General features: G+C 36.9%; 2 protein-coding genes, 1 non-coding gene and 1 pseudogene across 8 annotated transcripts; 2 read left to right on the forward strand and 2 right to left on the reverse strand.

The window, feature by feature from the left end:
• The first annotated feature begins 8,114 nt into the window (after positions 1-8,114).
• On the forward strand, positions 8,115-8,241 carry F48F5.7. The gene has a single exon (NR_102130.1). It is a non-coding gene; the product is annotated as a small nucleolar RNA F48F5.7 (small nucleolar RNA).
• A 472-nt stretch (positions 8,242-8,713) lies between these two features.
• Positions 8,714-14,959, reverse strand: F48F5.2 (annotated as a pseudogene). The gene is made up of 14 exons: positions 14,932-14,959; positions 14,812-14,883; positions 14,676-14,759; positions 14,377-14,493; positions 14,177-14,326; positions 12,908-13,017; positions 10,673-12,876; positions 10,443-10,626; positions 9,874-10,391; positions 9,701-9,830; positions 9,398-9,648; positions 9,234-9,351; positions 8,971-9,177; positions 8,714-8,923 (listed from the first exon to the last, which is right to left on the reverse strand). Coding segments are annotated over exons 1-14 (4,383 nt in total).
• A 1,797-nt stretch (positions 14,960-16,756) lies between these two features.
• F48F5.6 lies at positions 16,757-21,666 on the reverse strand (the record flags this gene model as incomplete). Of its 4 annotated transcripts, NR_070283.1 has the most annotated exons (4): positions 16,864-16,978; positions 18,232-18,441; positions 21,495-21,555; positions 21,613-21,666. NR_070283.1 is itself a non-coding variant. In NM_001269990.4 (2 exons), 2 exons carry the CDS (start codon positions 18,426-18,428, stop codon positions 16,864-16,866), a joined length of 312 nt encoding a protein of 103 aa, NP_001256919.1. The 4 variants fall into 4 exon arrangements, 3 of the variants coding, with proteins under 3 accessions (NP_001256919.1, NP_001256918.1, NP_001256920.1); NM_001269990.4 differs by lacking the exons at positions 21,495-21,555; positions 21,613-21,666 and having other exon boundaries at positions 16,757-16,978; NM_001269989.3 differs by lacking the exons at positions 18,232-18,441; positions 21,495-21,555; positions 21,613-21,666 and adding an exon at positions 20,282-20,358.
• A 926-nt stretch (positions 21,667-22,592) lies between these two features.
• srd-70 (Serpentine Receptor, class D (Delta)) lies at positions 22,593-24,969 on the forward strand. 2 transcript variants are annotated; one of them, NM_001269992.2, is made up of 6 exons: positions 22,593-22,886; positions 22,932-23,028; positions 23,712-23,852; positions 23,895-24,173; positions 24,603-24,681; positions 24,725-24,969. In NM_001269992.2, the coding sequence occupies exons 1-6, from the start codon at positions 22,693-22,695 to the stop codon at positions 24,913-24,915; spliced, it is 981 nt and encodes a 326-aa protein (NP_001256921.1). In that variant the 5' UTR covers positions 22,593-22,692; the 3' UTR covers positions 24,916-24,969. The 2 variants fall into 2 exon arrangements, 1 of the variants encoding a protein (NP_001256921.1); NR_070284.1 differs by having other exon boundaries at positions 22,693-22,886; positions 23,895-24,681; positions 24,725-24,915.
• Positions 24,970-25,068: the final 99 nt, after the last annotated feature.

Genomic DNA, 25,068 nt, shown 5'->3' on the forward strand with positions numbered 1-25,068 from the left:
TGTGGACCAACCTGACACCCCGTGTAGGGGCGCCTAATTGTAAAGGAAAAAAATGAGACACGGTGTTTGCAGACGAGGCGCCTCGAGGCGACGCGCATCTGCGTACAAGGCATTTTAATTGACGCGCAAAACATTAAATATTGAGCGGCATCGATCAAACGGCGCTGTTAAAAGGTTTTTAGTATTTTATTCATTATTAATCAATAAAAAAACTATTTTTTATGATAGAAAAGTGTTAAAAATTGATTTAAAAATTGACAGATTCCAGACCTACCACAAACATTTCTTTTTGATCTACTCCTTTTTTTCGTCCCTCTCTCTCATTCTACGCGCCATTTTTTGCGCAAAGTGAGGAATTGTTTCGCATTTTTAGTCATTTTTTCCAAGGGGTGACTTGGAGTACGGCTGTTTTTTTTTCACAGCATATGCATTTTTCGAAAAGACGCAAGTTTTTCTGAGAAGCGAAAAGGTGTGCGCCTTTAAGGAGTACTGTAGTTACAAACTTTTTGTTTCTTTTTTTTCGATGTGTTAAAACGCGGCAATCTAATTTTTCTAAATCTAATTTTTTCTATTTCGAAGGCGCATATTTGACACGCAAAATATCTCGGAGCGAAAACTATAGTAATTCTTCGAAGCCGAAGCCGTAAATCGACAGAAATGCTACAGTAGTCATTGAGATAATTACTGTAGTTTTCGTTACGAGACTTTTTGCGCGTCATATTTGTTACGGAATACGTATTCTCGAAATTTTGTTGTGTTCCCGTAATAGTACTGTAGGAATTTTGTAGGATTACTGTAGTTTTAGAAAAAAACAATTTTTAGGGGAAAATTAATATAAATGAGATCGCAGCCAGAGCATTTTTCCCCCCTATTTTCAAAATATTGATTGTTTTTTTGCTTTTCGTAAATGGTTCTAATGGAAAAAAAAATCAAATATAAATATTTTTCCAATTTCAGATGCGTTGGAAACTGTTGGAAGTTGGATGTTGGCCGGTAGAGCGAGAGCGTAGAGTCTCGTAGAGCGAGAAGGATCACTCATAGTAAGGTAATTCGTTTGCAAATTAAGCCGTGAGCTTCTTTGTTTTAGTGGTCTGGACTAGTGGAATAGTAATGAGGGTTCTGAGTGGAATCTCGCAGTTTTTTGAAAGTTCTGAAAAATCAATAAATTACCTTGCTAAATACTGATTGCTTGTTTTTTTTGCTATGCGTTTTCCATTTATGCTTTTCGTAAATGGTTCCAATTTAAAGAAAATCAAATATGAATATTTTCAATTTCAGAAGCGTTGGATACTCCAGCAAAGGTTGGTTGGTCGGAAGAACGACAGCGGCGACGACTCATGGAGCGAGAAGGAGAAGCCACAGTAACTAGTAAGGTAATTGATTTGAAGATTAAGCCGTGGGCTACTTGGGCTTCGTGGGGCCCGTGGGCTTCTTTGTTGCTATTGTGACGTTTTCAGTCGCTCGTCTGGAGTGTTCCTACACCCAGGTCGAAGGGTTTGTTGGCTTCTTTGAGGACGTCCACAGATTTTCTTTGTGGATAGGGCACGATCTACCACAGGTTAGGAAGTGATCTAAGCCTCCTTCTTATTGTCCCCACAACCACATGGGAGATCCACCAATTCTTTTTAAAAGATTCAAGGATTAAAGGACGATCCGTTCTTCAAGTGCTATGCACTGCGGATCTGGGAGTCAGGTACACTACCTGGTGATGATCCCACTGGTCTATAATTTAAGCTACGTCCTAGCTAGCCGGGGACTGTGGACGATAATCCAGTCGTGGATTGCTCCACTTCCCAATGGAGGCTGAGCCGATCTTGATCTCGCGGCCTCCACTCCACTACCGACTGAGCTGTCTGCCCCTCTTCTTCTTTTGTACATTGGTAGTAAAACGGGTTTACCATGAACTGAAAAACGAATTGGAAAATTGGGAAAAACTGCGAGAATCAAAATATCTCCAGTTTAAAAAAAACAGTTCAAATTTTGGGTTCACTCTTATTACTTTACAGTGATTGTTACATTGTAGACTCTGTGGACTTGTCCAACTGTCTACGACGGCATGAGTTTAGTAAAAAGGTTGTACCATGAACTGAAAAAAAAGGAAAATTGGGAAAAACTGCGAGAATCAAAATATCTCTAGTTTTTAAAAAACAGTTCAAATTTTGGGTTCACTCTTATTACTTTACAGTGATTGTTACATTGTAGACTCTGTGGACTTGTCCAACTGTCTACGACGGCATGAGTTTAGTAAAAAGGTTGTACCATGAACTGAATCAAATTGGAAAATTTGGAAAATCTGCGAGAATCAAAATATCTCTAGTTTAAAAAAAAACAGTTCAAATTTTGGGTTCACTCTTATTACTTTACAGTGATTGTTACATTGTAGATTCTGTGGACTTGTCCAACTGTCTACGACGGCATGAGTTTAGTAAAAAGATTGTACCATGAACTGAAAAAAAAGGAAAATTGGGAAAAACTGCGAGAATCAAAATATCTCTAGTTTTTAAAAAACAGTTCAAATTTTGGGTTCACTCTTATTACTTTACAGTGATTGTTACATTGTAGACTCTGTGGACTTGTCCAACTGTCTACGACTGCATGAGTTTAGTAAAAAGGTTGTGCCATGAACTGAAACAAATTGGAAAATTGGGAAAAACTGCGAGACTCAAAATATCTCTAGTTTTTAAAAAACAGTTCAAATTTTGGGTTCACTCTTATTACTTTACAGTGATTGTTACATTGTAGACTCTGTGGACTTGTCCAACTGTCTACGACTGCATGAGTTTAGTAAAAAGGTTGTGCCATGAACTGAAACAAATTGGAAAATTGGGAAAAACTGCGAGACTCAAAATATCTCTAGTTTTTAAAAAACAGTTCAAATTTTGGGTTCACTCTTATTACTTTACAGTGATTGTTACATTGTAGACTCTGTGGACTTGTCCAACTGTCTACGACGGCATGAGTTTAGTAAAAAGGTTGTACCATGAACTGAATCAAATTGGAAAATTAGGAAAATCTGCGAGAATCAAAATATCTCTAGTTTAAAAAAAAAACAGTTCAAATTTTGGGTTCACTCTTATTACTTTACAGTGATTGTTACATTGTAGACTCTGTGGACTTGTCCAACTGTCTACGACGGCATGAGTTTAGTAAAAAGGTTGTACCATGAACTGAAACAAATTGGAAAATTGGGAAAAACTGCGAGAATCAAAATATCTCTAGTTTTTAAAAAACAGTTCAAATTTTGGGTTCACTCTTATTACTTTACAGTGATTGTTACATTGTAGACTCTGTGGACTTGTCCAACTGTCTACGACGGCATGAGTTTAGTAAAAAGGTTGTACCATGAACTGAATCAAATTGGAAAATTTGGAAAATCTGCGAGAATCAAAATATCTCTAGTTTAAAAAAAAAACAGTTCAAATTTTGGGTTCACTCTTATTACTTTACAGTGATTGTTACATTGTAGACTCTGTGGACTTGTCCAACTGTCTACGACGGCATGAGTTTAGTAAAAAGGTTGTACCATGAACTGAATCAAATTGGAAAATTTGGAAAATCTGCGAGAATCAAAATATCTCTAGTTTAAAAAAAAACAGTTCAAATTTTGGGTTCACTCTTATTACTTTACAGTGATTGTTACATTGTAGATTCTGTGGACTTGTCCAACTGTCTACGACGGCATGAGTTTAGTAAAAAGATTGTACCATGAACTGAAAAAAAAGGAAAATTGGGAAAAACTGCGAGAATCAAAATATCTCTAGTTTTTAAAAAACAGTTCAAATTTTGGGTTCACTCTTATTACTTTACAGTGATTGTTACATTGTAGACTCTGTGGACTTGTCCAACTGTCTACGACGGCATGAGTTTAGTAAAAAGATTGTACCATGAACTGAAAAAAAAGGAAAATTGGGAAAAACTGCGAGAATCAAAATATCTCTAGTTTTTAAAAAACAGTTCAAATTTTGGGTTCACTCTTATTACTTTACAGTGATTGTTACATTGTAGACTCTGTGGACTTGTCCAACTGTCTACGACGGCATGAGTTTAGTAAAAAGGTTGTACCATGAACTGAAACAAAAGGAAAATTGGGAAAAACTGCGAGAATCAAAATATCTCTAGTTTTTAAAAAACAGTTCAAATTTTTGGTTCACTCTTATTACTTTACAGTGATTGTTACATTGTAGACTCTGTGGACTTGTCCAACTGTCTACGACGGCATGAGTTTAGTAAAAAGATTGTACCATGAACTGAAAAAAAGGAAAATTGGGAAAAACTGCGAGAATCAAAATATCTCTAGTTTTTAAAAAACAGTTCAAATTTTGGGTTCACTCTTATTACTTTACAGTGATTGTTACATTGTAGACTCTGTGGACTTGTCCAACTGTCTACGACTGCATGAGTTTAGTAAAAAGGTTGTGCCATGAACTGAAACAAATTGGAAAATTGGGAAAAACTGCGAGACTCAAAATATCTCTAGTTTTTAAAAAACAGTTCAAATTTTGGGTTCACTCTTATTACTTTACAGTGATTGTTACATTGTAGACTCTGTGGACTTCTCCAACTGTCTACGACGGCATGAGTTTAGTAAAAAGGTTGTACCATGAACTGAATCAAATTGGAAAATTAGGAAAATCTGCGAGAATCAAAATATCTCTAGTTTAAAAAAAAAACAGTTCAAATTTTGGGTTCACTCTTATTACTTTACAGTGATTGTTACATTGTAGACTCTGTGGACTTGTCCAACTGTCTACGACGGCATGAGTTTAGTAAAAAGGTTGTACCATGAACTGAATCAAATTGGAAAATTTGGAAAATCTGCGAGAATCAAAATATCTCTAGTTTAAAAAAAAACAGTTCAAATTTTGGGTTCACTCTTATTACTTTACAGTGATTGTTACATTGTAGATTCTGTGGACTTGTCCAACTGTCTACGACGGCATGAGTTTAGTAAAAAGATTGTACCATGAACTGAAAAAAAAAGGAAAATTGGGAAAAACTGCGAGAATCAAAATATCTCTAGTTTTTAAAAAACAGTTCAAATTTTGGGTTCACTCTTATTACTTTACAGTGATTGTTACATTGTAGACTCTGTGGACTTGTCCAACTGTCTACGACGGCATGAGTTTAGTAAAAAGGTTGTGCCATGAACTGAAACAAATTGGAAAATTGGGAAAAACTGCGAGACTCAAAATATCTCTAGTTTTTAAAAAACAGTTCAAATTTTGGGTTCACTCTTATTACTTTACAGTGATTGTTACATTGTAGACTCTGTGGACTTGTCCAACTGTCTACGACGGCATGAGTTTAGTAAAAAGGTTGTACCATGAACTGAATCAAATTGGAAAATTTGGAAAATCTGCGAGAATCAAAATATCTCTAGTTTAAAAAAAACAGTTCAAATTTTGGGTTCACTCTTATTACTTTACAGTGATTGTTACATTGTAGACTCTGTGGACTTGTCCAACTGTCTACGACTGCATGAGTTTAGTAAAAAGGTTGTGCCATGAACTGAAACAAATTGGAAAATTGGGAAAAACTGCGAGACTCAAAATATCTCTAGTTTTTAAAAAACAGTTCAAATTTTGGGTTCACTCTTATTACTTTACAGTGATTGTTACATTGTAGACTCTGTGGACTTGTCCAACTGTCTACGACGGCATGAGTTTAGTAAAAAGGTTGTACCATGAACTGAATCAAATTGGAAAATTAGGAAAATCTGCGAGAATCAAAATATCTCTAGTTTAAAAAAAAAACAGTTCAAATTTTGGGTTCACTCTTATTACTTTACAGTGATTGTTACATTGTAGACTCTGTGGACTTGTCCAACTGTCTACGACGGCATGAGTTTAGTAAAAAGGTTGTACCATGAACTGAATCAAATTGGAAAATTTGGAAAATCTGCGAGAATCAAAATATCTCTAGTTTAAAAAAAAACAGTTCAAATTTTGGGTTCACTCTTATTACTTTACAGTGATTGTTACATTGTAGACTCTGTGGACTTGTCCAACTGTCTACGACGGCATGAGTTTAGTAAAAAGGTTGTACCATGAACTGAATCAAATTGGAAAATTTGGAAAATCTGCGAAAATCAAAATATCTCTAGTTTAAAAAAAAACAGTTCAAATTTTGGGTTCACTCTTATTACTTTACAGCGATTGTTACATTGTAGACTCTGTGGACTTGTCCAACTGTCTACGACGGCATGAGTTTAGTAAAAAGGTTGTACCATGAACTGAAACAAATTGGAAAATTGGGAAAAACTGCGAGACTCAAAATATCTCTAGTTTTTAAAAAACAGTTCAAATTTTGGGTTCACTCTTATTACTTTACAGTGATTGTTACATTGTAGACTCTGTGGACTTGTCCAACTGTCTACGACGGCATGAGTTTAGTAAAAAGGTTGTACCATGAACTGAAACAAATTGGAAAATTGGGAAAAACTGCGAGACTCAAAATATCTCTAGTTTTTAAAAAACAGTTCAAATTTTGGGTTCACTCTTATTACTTTACAGTGATTGTTACATTGTAGACTCTGTGGACTTGTCCAACTGTCTACGACGGCATGAGTTTAGCAAAAAAAATTGTACCATGAACTGAAAAAAAATGGAAAATTGGGAAAAACTACGAGAATCAAAATATCTCTAGTTTTTAAAAAACAGTTCAAATTTTGGGTTCACTCTTATTACTTTACAGTGATTGTTACATTGTAGATTCTGTGGACTTGTCCAACTGTCTACGACGGCATGAGTTTAGTAAAAAGGTTGTACCATGAACTGAAAAAAATTGGAAAATTGGGAAAAACTGCGAGAATCACATAATCTCCAGTATTTAAAAAACTGTTCACTTTTGGGTTCACTCTTTTTACTAAATAATGATTGTTTTATTGTTTATTCGGTGGACTTGTCCAACAGTTTACTTCCGGTAGGTTTAGGGTTATCTCCTTTAGCCTATTTCTCTTTGTGGTTATCCTTTTCTCAAGGTTTTGTTTGGGTGAGTACTAGATTTTATTGTGGAAATGTAAAATTGGTCTTGTTCACGGCTGTTAGCCTCATTGATACAATTTCTTTGATAATTCTACAATTAATATAAAAATCGTGATCGGTACCGATTTTCTCCTTTGCATTTGCAAAAATTCAGTCATGAAGAACGTTGCTTTATCAATCGATTAGTCTTTGTCTTTGACTTACAATTAGAAATGTTTTATCTAAGCTCTAGAACATCCAGTTTGCCTAGATTATAGAAGGCACAAATATCTCAATATGAATATGTTTGTTCGCGCATGTCCTTTGATCTAATATTGCAATTTCAATAACGACATTCGCGTATTTATTTTTAGTTTTAAATGCATTAAAATCTTGGCAGCGGCATATATTGTCAAGTTTTTCTTTTGCGATGCGCTGCATATTCATATTCTAAGTCAGATTTTTTTTCTCGATCATGATTAGTCTGTATTCTACTGTATTCTCTTATACTTTGTTGTCCAAGTAAGGAAATGTTTCCTAGAATTAGAACAGTTTGGAAATTTAAAAAAAAAACAGAAATTAAAATAATTCTGATACTTTTGTGTCTGTTCTTATTCTTAGTCGGATTTTTTTGCTCGAACATGACTGATGTTCTGTATTTTCTTATGATTTGTTCGGCAGCGTACAGTGACTAGGAGTGTTCCAGTAAGAAGATATTTCCTAGAATTTAAACAGTGGGAATTTAACAAAAAGCTTCAGAAATTGAAAAAATTCTGATACACTTGGGTCCGCTCAACTTCTCAAAAACTATTAAAAAGTGCTAAAAATGAGCAATTTATTGCAAAAATTCACAATTTTTGAACTCTTCTAAGGTGGTATTTTGTAGTTAGAGGACTTAAAATTAATCTCCGAACACTAAAAATATGTTATTTTTCAGCTTCTAATAGTTTTGTACAAATAATGATACATATGGACAAGCTGATGATGAGAAGACCAAACGTCGAGAAAGCAAGTTTTCATCTACATTATGATAAAATGCAGTTTGCTATTTTATCGAATGCCTATTCACTAGCGGCTTGAGAAGCTTTCAGATGATATCATAAATCTGGAAAAATTGGATAATTCCAGAGAAGTGTTTGCTGTTGTACTTTGAATACTCATTGTGGAATAATAACATTTTCAGATGAATTTAGCAGATTTACACGAAAAATGAAGTAGAACTGAGCTCCGGGACAGTTTTTTATCTGCTGTAGCATTTTTTTCTCGTAGTGAAAGTTGCGAAATCTGTGCATTTTGCCACAAAATCTACTGGAAATTTTAACTTGATATCAATTGAAACCTATCTTTCAATGAAAATTTACCCTTAAGTGTAAAAGTAAGTTCAAAATGAAAAAAAAACCAATTTTCAAATCAAAATTTCAAAATTATCGCTTTTTTGAAATTATTGATTTTTTATTAGTTATTAATTTTTCAAAAATGGCCATATTTCTTATGTTTCAAATTACAATTTTTCCAAAAATTTCCAAATTTTTTGTTTTCTCAAACATTCATTTATTGATTTCTCGAAATTACCGCTTCAAAAATTATCGAAATTCCAAATTGTTACTTACATGGCCTAGATATCCTGCCATAGCTTAGGATTATCAACTTTCATTTGCGCGCGATTTTTTTTGGCTCTTTTTCTGGTCACTAAAATGCTCTTTATTCAGCAATACACATTCATCAATACAAAAAATACAATAGTTCCCAAATCATCCATGCTTCTTCATTCTTTCAATATTGTCCGAGACTACCTTCATTTGGACCTGAATTTTGGCAGCGAGTTTCTCTTTTTTATTGTCAACCGCGTTCAAATATGCTCCTTCCTTATCAAAGTACTGCTGAAGCATCCCCATCACTTCGTCAGCCTTGGCATACATCTTCATCTGTTCCACGTATTCGGCCATATCAAATTTGAACTCCTGCAAAAAAAAACACTTTGACTCTGAATTTGACTCTGCATACAAACCTTGCTCAATCTGTAGATTGCGCCCATCTCCATCCAATACAACTGCTGGGGAGTCTGAATTCCCTTGCTGCGGAATTCACGCATATTCTCCATGTTCTTGCCCAGCGTAGTGTCCGGATGGTGTTCAATCTCTCTGGCGAGGTACTCGGAGCCGATGAATGACATGGTGCGACCAATTCCCGCAGAGCAGTGGACGACAATAGGCTTCTGCAAATGCATATATAAATAATTAAGCATCTCCATATTATTGCTAATCCACTCACCGTGCTCTTTTTGACAAGATTCATCAACTCGAAAGTGTCATCGTGTCCTTCCGGAACATTTTTATCCGGCCAATTCAAATAGAGGTAGTGTTCGACATTTCTCGTGGGAAACTTTCCGCTGAAATTGAAACTGATCAGAAAAGTCACTGGGGGGCCTAACTCACGTCTTGTCGACCACTTTCAGAACGCGCTTCTCCGTCGAATTGTGCAAAATCTTCTCAACCGACACTGTGGTGATGCTGAACATCTTGAAATCGGTGGTCTTCGAAACTTCCGGGGAAAAATACTTCTCACACTTCTCTTTTTCGCCTTCTTTTGGATCCGTTTCCACAAAGTTGCAGAGCATCACAATGTTCTCACACTCGTGATATGCGATCATCGCCCAAAAGTCGTCGAAGGTGTTTGTCATTGGACCCTGCAAAAATGGTTCATAAAGTTAGTTGCCGTCGCTAAGACAAAGTGTATACCTGTGTAGCAATGAATCTGTGCTCTTGCTTAGGACATTTCGTTGGGACCCAGTTGGCATGAATCGGAACTCGTTTATCGTTGACCATTACTTCGACGGCAGTCTCGGGTGTACATGGAATATTGCCATATCTGAGAATTTACACGTTTTAGGGTTTACTATGCTGAGACTAACCGATGTTTGTCCGCTGGAAGATACTTGAAGGAATCCTTCACAGTCAGCTTCGTCTGAGTAGCAATAGCAATCTTCCAGGATCCTTCGATAAAGTCTGCACAAGCGCGAAGCGTCGTGAATCTCATCTTCTTGATGTGCTTCCAGATGTTTTTGACCTTCTGAGCCTCGTCTTCCTCCTTCTTCTTCTTCTCAGCAATTTTCCGGGCTTCAGACTTTTCCTGATCAGCACGGAGTTTCGCTTGCAGTTTATCCTTCTCTTTTTGGTTCTGTTCATCCTTTTTCTTCTCAGCAACTTTCCGGGCTTCAGACTTTTCTTGATCAGCACGGAGTTTCGCTTCCTTCTCTTTTTGGTTCTGTTCATCCTTTTTCTTCTCAGCAATTTTCCGGGCTTCAGACTTTTCTTGATCAGCACGGAGTTTCGCTTGCAGTTCATCCTTCTCTCTTTGGTTCTGTTCATCCACTACCTTCCTCATATTCGACTTTTCTTTTATTTTGGCTTCAAGTGCATTTTTCTCGGCCTATAATTTAATTTAATTTAATTTAATTTATTACGATAGTAAATATCTTACCGCTATACGTTGTTCATTCTCTTCCGCCTGCCGAGCTTCCATTTCAATCTCGTCACGTATTTCCTTGTTATCCCTGTCTATCTTGGCTTGCTTTTTCCTTTGATGGAAGCCGTATACAAGAAACGCAAGGAACGCAGCCAGCGCGAGGAGAAGAGCTCCAACAATCGAAACGACGACGATTACACTGCAAAAAATCAAAGTTTTAATGGGAAACTGAATTAAAAACTCACGTTGGAAACTCGCTTTCACCTGAGCCACCACCACCACCTCCACCATTCTGCGAAGCACTGATCTTTTGCTGAGTTGCGAAGAATTTAGCCAAAAACTTGCTGAACGACTGGAACGCCAGTGGAGCATTTTTGAAGTGAGCAATGTTGCTTGAAAACTGAAGATCCAATGCGGCGATCTTGTCGAGGATGACCTTGGCGGCAACAAGATGGGCATTGCTTCCTGCAGCTCGTCTTCTTCTTCGTCTCGTTGCTGAAATTGCGCGAATCAAAATCTCCAGAACTTCAGACTTCTCCAATGCTTCCATCTTCACGTCAGGCATTGTTTCCAAAGTCTTCAAGATAGCACTGTAGTTGTTTAGAGTTTTGAGCTTTGAAACATCAATTTTTGCCACAAAAGCTTTTGCCTGTACAACTGCAGCTTGCAATGAGACCATGCCCTCTGTGTGATTGCCCCAGAGTTTTTGAAGCTTCATCTTCTCAGCAGGGATTTTAATTTTGTCAATCTCACTGCTAACAATTGTATCGGTATCATTGAGCTGACCAATTGAAGACTCGAGCTTCACAAGACCAAAGACACTTCGAAGTGCACTCGCAGAATGGCTGATTGCATCGGATTGATTCAAAGATTCGGACCTCTTGTTCAACTCCAGCGTTACATTCTTCACATTTTTCTTCATCGCATCAGGGATCTTTTTGACAGAAGCAAGAGTTTCAGAAAATTGAGACACTGATTTTGCCGTCTGTTGAACACTTTCTAGAAGTTTATCATCCAGCTTCCTCAACTTTTGGATTGTTGCAATTGCTTGAGTGACCAGCAGTGATTTGGCTTTGAGTTTTTGAAGACAACCGCTCACACTTGTTTCGGCAGTGATCACCTCTTTGAACATCACGTCTTGAATGAAAGAATTGTTCAGATTTGGTAGAAGAGTACTTTCCAGGTTTTTTAACTTAATGCCATTGATCTTATCCTCGATGCTCTTCACATTTTCCTGGATCTTTGCCAATTTACCAGACTTTTTAATATCTTCCACGACCTTCACTATTTCCCCTTCTGATAGTGTCTGATTGTTGATGTCAGTGAAAGTGAGTGATTTCACAAAGTCAGCAACATCCTTCTCCAATTGGTCCAGCGCAAGTGTTTGAGAGAACATGTGGAGAGCAATAAGACTATCTCCAACTGACTTCACTTTAGCCATAAACTCATGTCCAGGTCTACGCTCGTCGTCTGTTTGTGGTCCACCTAGGTGATTGCATTTTTTATATTCTGCCAAAACTCCAACAGCAGAAACAGCGTCAGTTGGTACTGAAAACGACTCCTCCTTGAACTGATTGAAACTCTGGACTTGTCGAGCATTGTCAGCTGGAAAAGTGGATTTCAACTTTTCGTTTACACGGCTCAATGTCTCCAAAGCAGTAATTATTGGCCTCAAACTGTTCACGATATTCAGTTTGTCCAACTCAGATGAATTCGTAATCTTCAGAAACCATTGACTTTTCACATCCTCTTCTAATTGTTCCATCTCAACAACTCCCAGTGGAAAGCCAGAAGTGAATTTTTTCAGTGGTCTCAACACATGCTGGTTGGACAAATCCGAAACAATGATCATCTCATTCTCAGAAGCTTGCCGAACTGCATGTAACGTCGAAGCAAATGCAATGTTTGATTTGATCAGATTCTCTCCAGCAACTGAGTGCACCAGGCCGTAGTTCTTACGGAGAACGTTGAGCTCTATCATAGTGGAAATGGTGTTGAATGTGTTGGGCCCATTGATCAGATTATTGAACGACGTAGTTTTATCAACTGACATGGCTTTTTCGATCATCTTCTTCACTGATTGAAATTCGCCAGAAAATCCCTTCAGCAAACCCGAACCATAAATTTGCTCATTACGATCCTCGAATGTTTTTGTCGAAATATCGTCAATGTGACTAATGAACCTTTCCAACATTTTTGTAGTTTCGTCGAAAAAAGTGAAGTTGAATTCCTTTGGAAACTTCGCAACTGCCGAAAAATACTCCATGCTTCCCGGTAGATTCTCCACTTTACCAAAGGACTCAGATTTGACACGATATTCTTCCCACTCCAATGCTCTTTTTTCCATCGGTGTGGTTTGATCCTTTGCCGCTACTCCCTGTCGAACCTCTTTCAATTTTGAGACCAATGCGGTAATCGAATCATCTTTGAAGTTGATGAGGTCAGAAACCTTAGCACTTCCCAAATTCAATAGCGACCACTTCCTCAATTGGAATTGATCCATTCATCAATCCAGCCTGCAGTGTGATCCCGTTGGAGATGTGGGCGACGGTGGTAATGTGTTTCAGGGAGTCATCGGGGATGGCAGGAGCTGAAAAAAAATTGAAAATTAATGAGATACAAGTGGTTTTTTGAAATTTTGGTAAAGTTGGCAAATGGAAACTAATGCTCATCAACCTGTAGTCTACTCTAAGAAACTTCAGGCTCTTGGTAAAAAACTGCAATGGTTCTTCAGAACGCCAACAATGCACTACAACCGCTTCCCATCAGTGAGATGTATTGGCTTGGAGGATTTCTAATAGTTAGATAATGAACATTGGTGCTAATATTCTGTGTCAGCTACTGTCTATTAGAATGTCTATTAACACACAATTGCAATCAGTGCCGGCAAATCGGACTTTTGGTTATTAAAAAATACATTTAAAAATCGAAGGCTTTGTTCCAAAAATCTGTGAACACATGAAAGATCCGAGTGCTTTATACTTGCCTGCTTACCTATTTTTTTTCGCTATACCTGTATGTCTACTTACACGCGCCTTCCTCATGCCTACTACCGCGCCTACACGCCTACCCCGTGTTTATCTACGTGCCTACACGCCTACTGCATGTCAGCCTACCCGCATGCCACCTTATGCCTACGTACTTGCCTACACGTCTACCTCATGTCTACCTACTTGCCTAGTTTCTGCCTGATTACCTACATGGCTACACTTTTGCCTTGTTTCTACTAGCATGACAACATGTATGTCTCGAGCTTACCTACGTTCCCACATCATGCAAACCTACGTGCCTACTCGCTCACCTCAAGTCTACATGTCAATCTACAATGTACGCCTTCCGATCCCTGTCTACACCTGCATACCGGTCTATATGCCTACGTGCCTACATGCCTATGTGCCTACTCGCCTACTTTATGCCTACATACCTGCTTTCATCATGCTCAACTACATACCTACATGTCCACCTTAAGACTACATGCCAATCTACAATTATGTACGTTTTCAGCACGCCTGCATACCTGTCTATACGCCTACCTGATGCCTACCTACGTACCTATGTGCCTACGTATCTACGTGCCTACATGCCTACGTACATACGTGCCTACGTGCCTACATGCCTATTATTCCTATGAAAGGCTAGAAAATAAACTAAACTTTCATGAAAAAATAAATTTTCCACGTGAACCTATCTCTAATTTGATGACAAATCCTTTCATTTCTAAACTTTTTCGCCACGTTTCGTTTATATACCTGGTGATTTGGAAGTTGAATTCTTTGAGCCGTTGGTAGCAACCGTTGCATTGGCATGAGTCAGATGCAGATCCCGTACGTTCCGGAGTAAATCCGTGTTGGGTTCTGAGCTGGGAGAGCCGTGATTGTGCGGATGGGAAGACGAGGATCCTGAAAAAGATAAATAATTATTCTATTTCAAAAATTTTCTGATAACAAACCTTGAACTGGACCGCTTACTTTCAGACTGGAAGGACGTCTTGCATGGAGCTGAGGACGAGCGGTGTCTTGGCGAGTGGACGAAGAAACAGGGAATGGTGGCTGATTGGCGGAAGTTCCTGGAAACATTTATAGATGAAGGCGACTCTGACGATACTAAATCAAGCCTGGCGCCTGCCTCGCTCACGCCGGCCTCTTCGCCTCAGCTCGGCATTTTTCAGAAGGCGCGGGTACCGTTGTAAGGCAAGCGGAGGTGGTCGGTAGGCAGGCGCGGCAGGCAGGAGCCCTGAATATAACATACCACGGTCAATCGAGTCATCCTGGGTGTCCTGTCCTGGTGGAGTGTCCTTGATGTCTGGGATGTCAGGAGGGCCCGGGGAGTATCCTGAAATAAATTCAAAGTTAAGCTCGGCACAATGGACCATCTAGAACTATACCTTTTCCAAAGTGATTGGCATCCTGCTGGACAGGTGTGAATGATTTTGTGACATTGATTTGTAGCAAGATTGCTGAAATATTATCAAGATATTAACCTGTAAAACTGTTTAACAACTCACCAACAATGACAATTGATACAATCCTCATCTTGCTTCAGAATATCGATTCGAAACTCTTGAAGTCCTTTCGATAGAAAACTGACCAATTGCGGAGTGTGTTCGATTGAATACTGATTGTTTTGATTATCGATTGGAGGGAGTTGGAGGGGGGGGGGGGGGGAAAGGTCAATGATGTTGGCACGTGAGGTCAATATATAATTTTTATTAAAAACGTTAATTTATTTTGGAAAGTTTGTAAATTTAAATTGTGAGTAGGCGAGAAGTTTACGTAGAAATAAAAAATAATATTTTTTTTTCTTCATTTCTCACTTTCAAAAAGTGCGCTTATAAATTTTTAGAGTTTCCCCAAAATTAGACTCTTCCTAGTTCAGACCCACATTTTTTGCCAAATTCGAGAATTTACTGTAGCTACAGAAATATCTGCCACACACAGTTTCTAGAACGTTTTGTAAAATTTATATAAAGTTCAGAAAAATTCGATAAACTTGGGAAAAATTCAAGGTATAATTTTAAAACATTTGGAAAATTTCTATATTCAAAAATCTTCTAGAAACTTTAAGAAACTTCAAGGAATTTTTGAAAAATTATAGAAACTTTTGGAATACACTCGAAAATCTTCTGGAAAAATAAAGTTTTGAAACTTAAAAATTTTTAAAAATTTGAGCCTGAAAAAAAGTAAGAATTATTACACGGGCACGGGTGGCTGAGTGGTAGTAGCACTGTCATCCAAAAAATCGCAAGTTCAATTCCACCTCAACCCAAAGGCTCACCCATCCGGCTAGGAAATTTACCAGATGAACACACTATGAAATATTTGGAAAAATGTTTTAGTCTATGTACAATGCCATAAAGATTGGAGATGACGAAATTCAAGCCATAATGATGGTAGATAGTTGCTACATAAGCAAACTTGGTACATATTTAATACATACCATTTCTTTGACCATACGCGATAACATCTGGAGATGAACTGGGGATGCCAACTGGCAAGCACAACACGACTTGCACAAGAGGAAGAGGTGAATATAGCGATGCTGTAAAAATTATGGTCCTCGATAAGAAGACGGCGTTTACAAAGAGAGTGACGCCAAGGAGGTGAACGTGTGGAAAGACGCACACCATATAACTGTCTCCTTTCCGCCTACCTCTTCTGCGAGAGTGACCCATCCGAGCACCTAAACAATTTCTGTCATTCATTCTATCTTGATTCATTTTTTGAAAAAAAATATAGAAAAACCAATTAGTTTGGCCTTTAAACGCAAAAATTTCAAAAATGACGTCACAGATTTGCGCGGGATTTTTTTTGAAAAAATCATAAAAAGTTTAGAAAATTAAAATGTTTTTAAATTCGGTATATTGGGACTGTATTCTGTCATTTAGGGCAAAAAAACCCACAGACGCTACTCCACCATTAAAAATTCCTTTAAAAAATTCAGAACTCTTCCCAAAAATTAGAAAAAATTTTGTTAAGAATTCTACAAATATTTTCAAATTTTCTGAAATTTTACACCTTTTCTTGACTTGACTATTATTATTGAAAATTCCTGGGCCTGCTTAAACTTTCATCAAGTTTCTCTAAATTAGTATTAACATTTCTCTAATCATTGACAATTTCCTGAAAGGTTTTTTGATTCTATAAAACATACCGCAATGCTTTTGAGATTTTTGTAATATCATCGAATAATTTTCAAATATTCCCTGAAATTTTTTGAAATGAATTGGAAATTGCGTTTTTGAAATTTTCTCAAATGGCTCTGAAATGCTTTCTGAACTTTTTTGAAATTGATTGGAAATGGCTGAATTTTTTGGAATTCTCTGAGATTTTAGCAAAATAAGCAAATTTATATCCAAAATTTTTTTTCTAGAAACATGTAGCAAATATGATATTTTTTGAACACATAAAAGCATTGGAAAAAGTAAAAAAATCAAAAATTATGAAAGAGTTGGGGTTTGATGAACTGACTCCACTTGAACTGTTGATGAAACAAGATTTGTGTTGCGAGCGTCGATGTAATCCAAATCTGGGCAGTCAATTGATAGGGGTGTTCTGGAAACAAAAAATGGATTCTGGAAGTTTGAAATTTGAAATTTAGAGCTGGAAATCGGAATTTACGTTAAAATTATCCCTAGACCACACTCGGCATCAAACGATATTGTCCATAAAATTTCAAAAAAAGTTTGTTTGAAATAATAAATTTTGACAAAAAAATCAATGTGATTTTGGATCCTAGGTTGCTACATAGTTTCTACAATCCCCCCTAACTATAATTTTCAAAATTTTCAGTGCAAAATGTCGTAAAATCAGGTGTCCCGGGTTACTACTGTACTTGATTTCCTAGAGTTTTGAACAAAGTTTTTGGAACTTAAGAGTTATATGTATTTTGCCACGCGGAGTTCGAATTTCTACTAAAATTTTGAGTATTCGAATTTTTTATAGTTTTCAGAAGTAAAAAATTATAAATTTCAATTCAAAAATACTCTACTGTAGTTTTGTGTCCGGGTTACTGTAGTTTGGTATTTCCCTACCAGACACCAAATTTCAAGTGGGTTTGCACTAAAATTCAGAAATTTTGGGAATAGGTGCAGTTTGTCACGTGGAATCAAAATTTCAAATCAGAATCCAAATATTTTGAAGTTGTCATACTTTTCAACTCTCAAAAGTTTTGAATATATTTTTAAAACTGAAAATTTTGAATTCAGCGCCCATAGATTGCCCTATAAACATAGCTTAAACACCAAAAAAAAAGTATGACCACAGTGCGGACTCGAACCCCGGTCTTCTGATTGGTGGTAATGGAAAATCCTACTGAGACATTTGGGCGAAATTTTGAAAAATTCTGAATTTGTGTAATTTTGGGTCTTTAATGCTATGGGAAAAATATTTCCAAAAAAGGAATTTTCAGTCTTTCAATCTCAATAACTTTTAACTTTGAGTTGAAATTCAATATACTCATTCTAAATCAGGGGTGCAAATTCGGCAAACCGGCAATTTTCCGGTTTGCCGATTTGCGGTCATATTAGGTATTAATATATTTAATTCTATGGGTAAAATATTTCTGAAAATTGAAATTTCAGCTTTTCACTCTTAATCATTTTTAAAATTGAGGCGAAATTCAAAATCCTCACTCTAAATTACCCCTATTCCCCAATTTTAAGGTTTTGGTCTTTTTTTTAATTTCGTGAAATCTAGTATTCTGGATTACTGTAGCTTGATATTTGAGTGCCATACATCAGATTTGACGAGATTTTGCACAAAATAAATTTTCAATTTTCGGTCTAATTTTAGCAATAAAAACTCACTTGTCTCTATGCTGAGTAACCATAACCTGTGGAATATTGCTCAATTTTCTTCGTTTTTCCTTTCGTCTGCAGCAACCACAACTCATTGTGCAGTACATCAAAATTAAGGCGATTAAGGCGAAAAATACGACTGTGGCCGAGAAAATAATGAGCACAAGGTTGAATTCGTCCACGTCCAGCCCATATTCTGGGTACATTGCTTGTGCTGGACTATAAAAAGGTTTTGTGGGCGAATTTGTGAAGAAAATTTTAAAAAGTAGAATAATTGGGATTTAATAGTAAGTTTAAAGAAATACAAAAAAAATTGTGAAAATTTCGATTTTTTTTCAATTTTTATCAACAAAAAAAAAGACTAAAATTAAAGCGTTCAATATTAGTTACAAAAAAAGTTAAAGCATACAAAATCACGAAAAATTCCAAGAATAATGTCTGTGACAATTTCCGGCATTTTCGAAATTTCGCTCAAATGGCTCAGTGGGATTTTCCAGAACTACAAAGCAGAAGACCGGGGTTCGAGTCCACACGGTGGTCGATTTTTTTTTCGTTGCTTGTTAGGTAATAAAAAGTGCTGAATCTGAATTTTAAAGGTTTAAAGCTCAAAAATTGTTAGAAATTGGGATTTCAGACATAGATAATAGCTTAAGTCTGAATCTTGTTAAAATTCGAAATTGTAGGTTTTTTTGCAATTTTTTTAAAATGAAATTTTTACCAAAAAGATTTTGAGCATGCAAAAAAAAATTGAAACTCAAATTTCAAAACTCTGGGAAAAATTGAAACAGCGGAAAAACCCCAAATTTCAAAAAAAATTTCACAAAAAAACGAAGAAAAGTTCCTCCAGTTTAACCTAATAAGATATTTCACCAAAAATGAGTTTGTTCTTCGCTCTTTTTTCGTTTTCTTCTTCCCCATCCAAAAATTTCACCAAAAAAAGAGTGCAAGTCAAAAATGTCATTCAAAGTTGTTTGCAAGAAGCAATTCCCATGAGGTTCAACTAAAAATGTACCGGATTTTACTTGGAACGCACTTGAAAGAAAAATAAAATCGGAAAAAATCAATATTTTTCAATAAAAATAAGTAATTTGGAAAATCTGACAAGCTCAAAGAGCTCAAAACTTGATGAAAATACTTCAAATTTCAAAAATTTGAATTGTATCGTCAAATTAGTCGGATGGCCCAATTTTCAAACGTTAGTGCAAAATTCTGTCAAAATCGGTGTTGGGTACGCAAACACCAAGCTACAGTAACCCAAGAAAATAGATTTGACCACATTTTCCATAGTAATCTTGAAATACTGCGGGCAGGGGTAATTTAGGGCAAGGGTGGGCGGCAAACGATTCCGGCAAATCGGCAAACTGCTGGAATTGCCGATTTGTCGAATTTGCCAGAAAAACGGGGAATGCCGGAAATTTTCTGCAAATTGTGGTTTTGCACATTTTTTTTGGGAATTTCAGATTTTTAATTATAATCGGGAAAAAATTAAAAAGGGCACAGGTTTAAGTGTTTTCGTCTTTTGAAAAAAAAATCCTCTAAACATTCCCCGCAAATCTGATATCCGGCAAACGACAAATTGGCAATTTGCCGGAATTGAAAACTTCCGACAAATCGGCAAACCGGAAAATTGCCGGTTTGCCGAATTCGCACCCCTGATTTAGCATGAGTATATTGAATTTCGACTCAAAGCTAAAAGTTATTGAGATTGAAAGGCTGAAATTTCCTTTTTTTGAAATGTTTTTTCCAATAGAATCAAAGGCCCAAAATTACACAAATTCAGCATTTTTCAAAATTTTGCCCGAATGGCTCAGTAGGATTTTCCACAACCACCAATCAAAAGACCGGGGTTCAAGTCCGCACTGTGGTCAAAGTTTTTTCTTGGTTTTTAAGCTACGTTCATAGGGCATAGGGTAATTGATGGGTCTAAATTCAAAATTTCAAGTTTCAAAGTTCAAAAATGACTTTAAAGTTCGATCTTGACCTCTTAAAATTTAGAAAAAAAAACAGTGGAAGAAAAGAATGGGGAAGAACATTTTGAAATTCTCAGATTACCGCAAACCTTTTTGCCGTCTCTCTGCGTGTGTGTGTATGCCGGCGGTAAGAGGTAAAAATGATCAGCACAAAAAGAGCAAACATTCTCGGGTTCTTCTTGTGCTCCGAGCCTCTTCCCACAACTTTTCCTATTTCTCTATCTCTGTAGTAAAGGTATCACACGGCAGATAGTGTGACAGATTGAGAGATCAAAAACTGGGCAACAGTTGGCTCCGGCTCGGTGAGAAAATCGAGAGAAAATCAGGAGAGATGTCGGCACCCACCTCGAATTTTTAATCACTTTTTTAGTGGTTTTACACATTGCAAAAGACGTGGAAAACTATGGGAAAATAAAAAGTTTTGATGCAAACTCGAACCCCGGTCTTGTGATAGGAAGTTTTGGAAAATCCCACTGAGCCATTCGAATAAAGATTTTCAAAAGTGATGAAAAACGATTTTTAATTGCTTGTAAGCTCAAAAAATTTTAGAATTTAAACTCAGCATCTCGCAATTACTTTACTAACCATTTCAAAACAATGAAAAAAAAGTTTCGACCACAGTGCGGACTCGAACCGCGGCCTTGTGATTGGAAGTTCTGAAAAATCCCACTGAGCCATTTACCCAAAATTTTCCGAAAATGCGTCAAAATTCCAAAAAATAGCGAAAAACTAGTTTACACATGTTTTCTAACTTTATAATTCGAACACAACACACTGAAATTGCCTTAGCCCTGCCGAGAAAAAATATTCCCCACAGCGCGGGCTCGAACCCCGGTATTCTGATTGGTAGTTCTGGAAAAACCCATTGCGCCATTCGGGCAAAAATTTGAAAAATGCTCAGACTTCACCGAAGTTGAATTCTTGAATAAGTTTTCAGATTAAAAGTTTATTGAACAAGAAAAAATTGAATTACAAAATAAAAAGAAAAATTAAAATATCAGGTCGTAGTAAAGGAAGTTCAAGAACTAATAATAATTAAATATTTTCAGAAGAAGCTATTTTTTGGAATTTTGAAGCATTTTCGGAAAATTTTGGGTAAATGGCTCAGTGGGGTTTTTCAGAGGATTTTTTTTTCTAAATTCCCGCGATTCTCGTAGACTTACGTAGATCAAACCAAGATGGGACACTCTAAAACCACGTGATTTTGGAAAAGAAAGTTCTACTTGTTTTGTCTGTTTTTATGTTGTTTAAAACAGTTTGTTTCTTTGCCTGTATCAATAATACTTACGTTCTCCGGCTCACCTTTAATTTCAGCCTCGATTTCAGTTTTATCGAAATCAAATTCATCCGCGTACTGGCCAAGCTGTAAATTTTAATTTTAATCTTCAACTTCAAAATTTAAAAAAAAATTAAAATTTACTTTCAACATTTGTTGGAGTGCCTCAAACTTCTTATCTGTCTCCTCCTCGGTCATGCTGAAAAATCTTGTTTTTTTGCTAAACTTGTAACAAAATGTTTATTTGAAAAATATATATCCGTGCTGAACGGCAAGTTTGGCAAATTAGCCGCACATCCCTGATTAATACCCATTCTGCAAAAAAAAAAAATTAATACCCATTCTGCAAAAAACATTGCAAATTAACTGTGCTTGTAAGTTTAACCAATGTTCTTCCAAAATTTGTTTTCCGCTTGCCTTTTCTACTTTTTGCTTAAATATACTAAATCTGGTTCAAAACCACCAAATTTCATAATGAGACTTCACAAAAAATACCCAAGAAATATTTATTGGCTGCTAAAAATTTCGAAAAAAAGAGCCAAATTTTATCCACTTTACCTTGTCGCAGCAACTGGAATTTAACTTTTCTGATATTATCACCCTTTAATCCATATTTTGGTAATTTATCTCGCGTAAATTCGTTGATTGAGACAATGTTTAGTCCAAATTTCTAGTTCAAAAATTTTTGGAAACAAAATCAATAGTTTTGGCCAGAATTATACTGTAAAATTTTTGACGTGTGCGGCAAATTTTAAAATTTGCCAAACTCGGCAAATTTGACAAATCCTTTTTTTTTTGAAATTTGCCGTGCTCGACAAACGGCAAATTTGGCGAGTTTGCCGCACACCCCTGGTCGGCTTGTGCGACCCCTCATATAAATTTACGGGTTATAGGAAGCCCCACCTATAGTGTGACGTAACTAGGCTCCGCCCATTGATGACGTAGTCTAACGGAAGTAAAATTTTTTTATATACATATATGAGTAATTATATTAATGACTTACCTGTCGAATGTCAACAACTTAGTCAGAAGTGATAGTTATCTATCAGACACGCGGATAAGCTGGTCACGAATTTTCCCGTTATCCCCTAGCGAGATGATGTTCAACGTCTATCATTACTGCTGTAACTGTGACTCAACACCGCCACGTGACTTCCTTCTTTGTCCTCGTTTTCTTCCTTCTATTAAACTTTAGCTTCTCATTTGACTTTTCTTTTCATCGTTATGGACACCCTTTACCACGTATTCCATATCTACTGGCCAGTGTTTTTCGTCATCTGTTCTATATTATACTTCACCATGTATATTCTTATCTACAACTTCACTACGAAGATTTTGAAGCCCATGAGAATCTTTCTCTACTCTTCCAATGCTGCAATGATGTCCTCAATTGCGATGGCGTTTGCTACACAAGCTAGGTAAATTGGAAAATTGTACGCAATTGAATTGAATTAAAATTTCAGAAAAGTCTATAACACGGAGTCCATTGCACTTTTGGCTGATGGGTTCTGCAAGTACATTGGACCCAGCGTTTGTCAGCACTGCTATAATTTGTGGACGGTTAGCTTTTTTGGGAACTGAGATTTCTAACTTGGAACGAGCTTGTTTTTTTTTTTGCGAATGGCTCAAACCCGCGGGCGATCCAAGTTGAAGCCGGCTCAGATCTTGAGTTTCTTGTTTAGTTGAAAGTTCCGTGACTGAAAATCCTAAGATCCAGTGCCAATTTCTACGTTATCACTGTTCAAAACTGGGTTTGCGGAAAATATAAAAATTTGCCGAGCTCGGCGATTTCGGCAAAATTTTTTTTTCAATATTTGCCAAGCTCAGCAAACTCGGCAAATTTAGGAAATTTGCCGTTCTGAGCAAACTCCGAAAAAGTTCGGAAATGTTCTGATATTTCTGGGAGTACCAAAACTATGTACTTTATTTTCAGGCACAAGTTTGATTTTTAAATAACTTCAGTGTGGTAGCCCTACATGCAATTCAAAATAACTCGCTTTAATGCTATTTTACTATAATTTTTTTAATACAAAATCAATATTTTCGGGCAAATTTTTTCATATCCAATATTTTTTATGTCCCACGAACTCGGCAAACACCGGCAAAAAGTTCGGCAATTGGTAAACTCGGAAAAGTTTTCACACATTTCTCGTTTTAAGTACAATTTTTGTAGATAAGTTGTTGTAATTTTTTCGGAAAAAATTAAATTGCCAATTTGAGAAAACAGACAATTCATATTTCAGACTTTCGGAATAGCAGCATGCATGATTAACCTGCACATGCTCTACTATCGCACCATGTGCCTCAAGCATTTGAACCCAAAAACGGCTGAGAAATGGACCTTGATGTACTCAGTGCATTACATATTCCCAATAGCTTATCAAGTACTTTTCCTGCCCTTTTCTAACGTTAATGTCATATTTTAGATTCTAATGCTCATTCCCTCGTCAAGCAACGCGGAAGTCCACATTGAAACTCTTCAACTTCACCCAGAATACGACTACACACCATACTTGGACTTTGGCGGTTACACTTTTGCACAAAGAATCTATGTAGAGAAGACAGCACTGTTCCTGATTGCTGCAACATTTTACTATCCAATAGTTGGAAGTTACTGGAGATACCAGGCGATGAAAATCTTGAAGACCCACTCATCATCGAATACGTCAAAGGGCACGCTTGTTTTGTTAAGGTTCTTGATCAAGGTAACTGTGACATGAAAAAGGTTTGAATAAAGGCTTCGAGCCTAGGCCTTCCACGAGGACGCTACTCTCGCCGATCCGCACCACACAACGCCTCACACGAACCACCACACGGCAGCTTCTCATACATCACACAAATATAGTGACGGGCGGACCTGTGCAGCGTCGGCCGCAGTACACAGAGTGCTATAGGGCAGGAGTGTGCGGACGTGGTGTACACTATTCACGCCTCGCCTATGTGGGAGGCCTAGACCAGCCAATCTTTGTCTTCGTCGCTTGCTGCTTTTTTTAGCTTGAAATCAATGGCTTGGTGTCTACACAACATATTGTGATAGGTAGACGTTTTGCAGCGTCCGACAAATTCTGAGTTCCGCACCATTGCGGTGCCCAAATAGAAGACTCATAGGACTATAGTCTAAATTTAATTTTTAGGGACTGAATTTTCAAATTCTTCTTCCAATGATCAGCTATATCCCAACTACTTCTATTTATGTATTCAACAAAGTTATAGGTAAGCCTGCATATGTCCGCTCAACTATGTTCCAAAGTTTCAGGCGCGCAATTCTCCTTGTCCCAATACACAGTCACATTTCTCGGCACCATTCCGTGCGTTCTCGACCCGTTTGTTCAAATCTACTTCATAACTCCTTACCGGGAAGCGGTTCGGAAACTATTCAACCGCAAGCCACGCGTAGTGGATACTGCTAATGTTAGTGTTAGTAGAGTGTCACGAATTACTTCTTGATTTTTTAAACATGAATGGAACTTTTTTTAATTGATCAATAAAATTTATGATGTCACATCTAGAAATTGCTTTCAGGCCAAATCACAAAAATAATCCACAAACGTTTTTTTCAGGTGTCATGTTGATTTCAAAAAGGTTTATATTCATGTAAGC

The sequence above is a fragment of the Caenorhabditis elegans genome, chromosome V, assembly GCF_000002985.6.
Source record: "Caenorhabditis elegans chromosome V".
Taxonomy (NCBI): domain Eukaryota; kingdom Metazoa; phylum Nematoda; class Chromadorea; order Rhabditida; family Rhabditidae; genus Caenorhabditis; species Caenorhabditis elegans.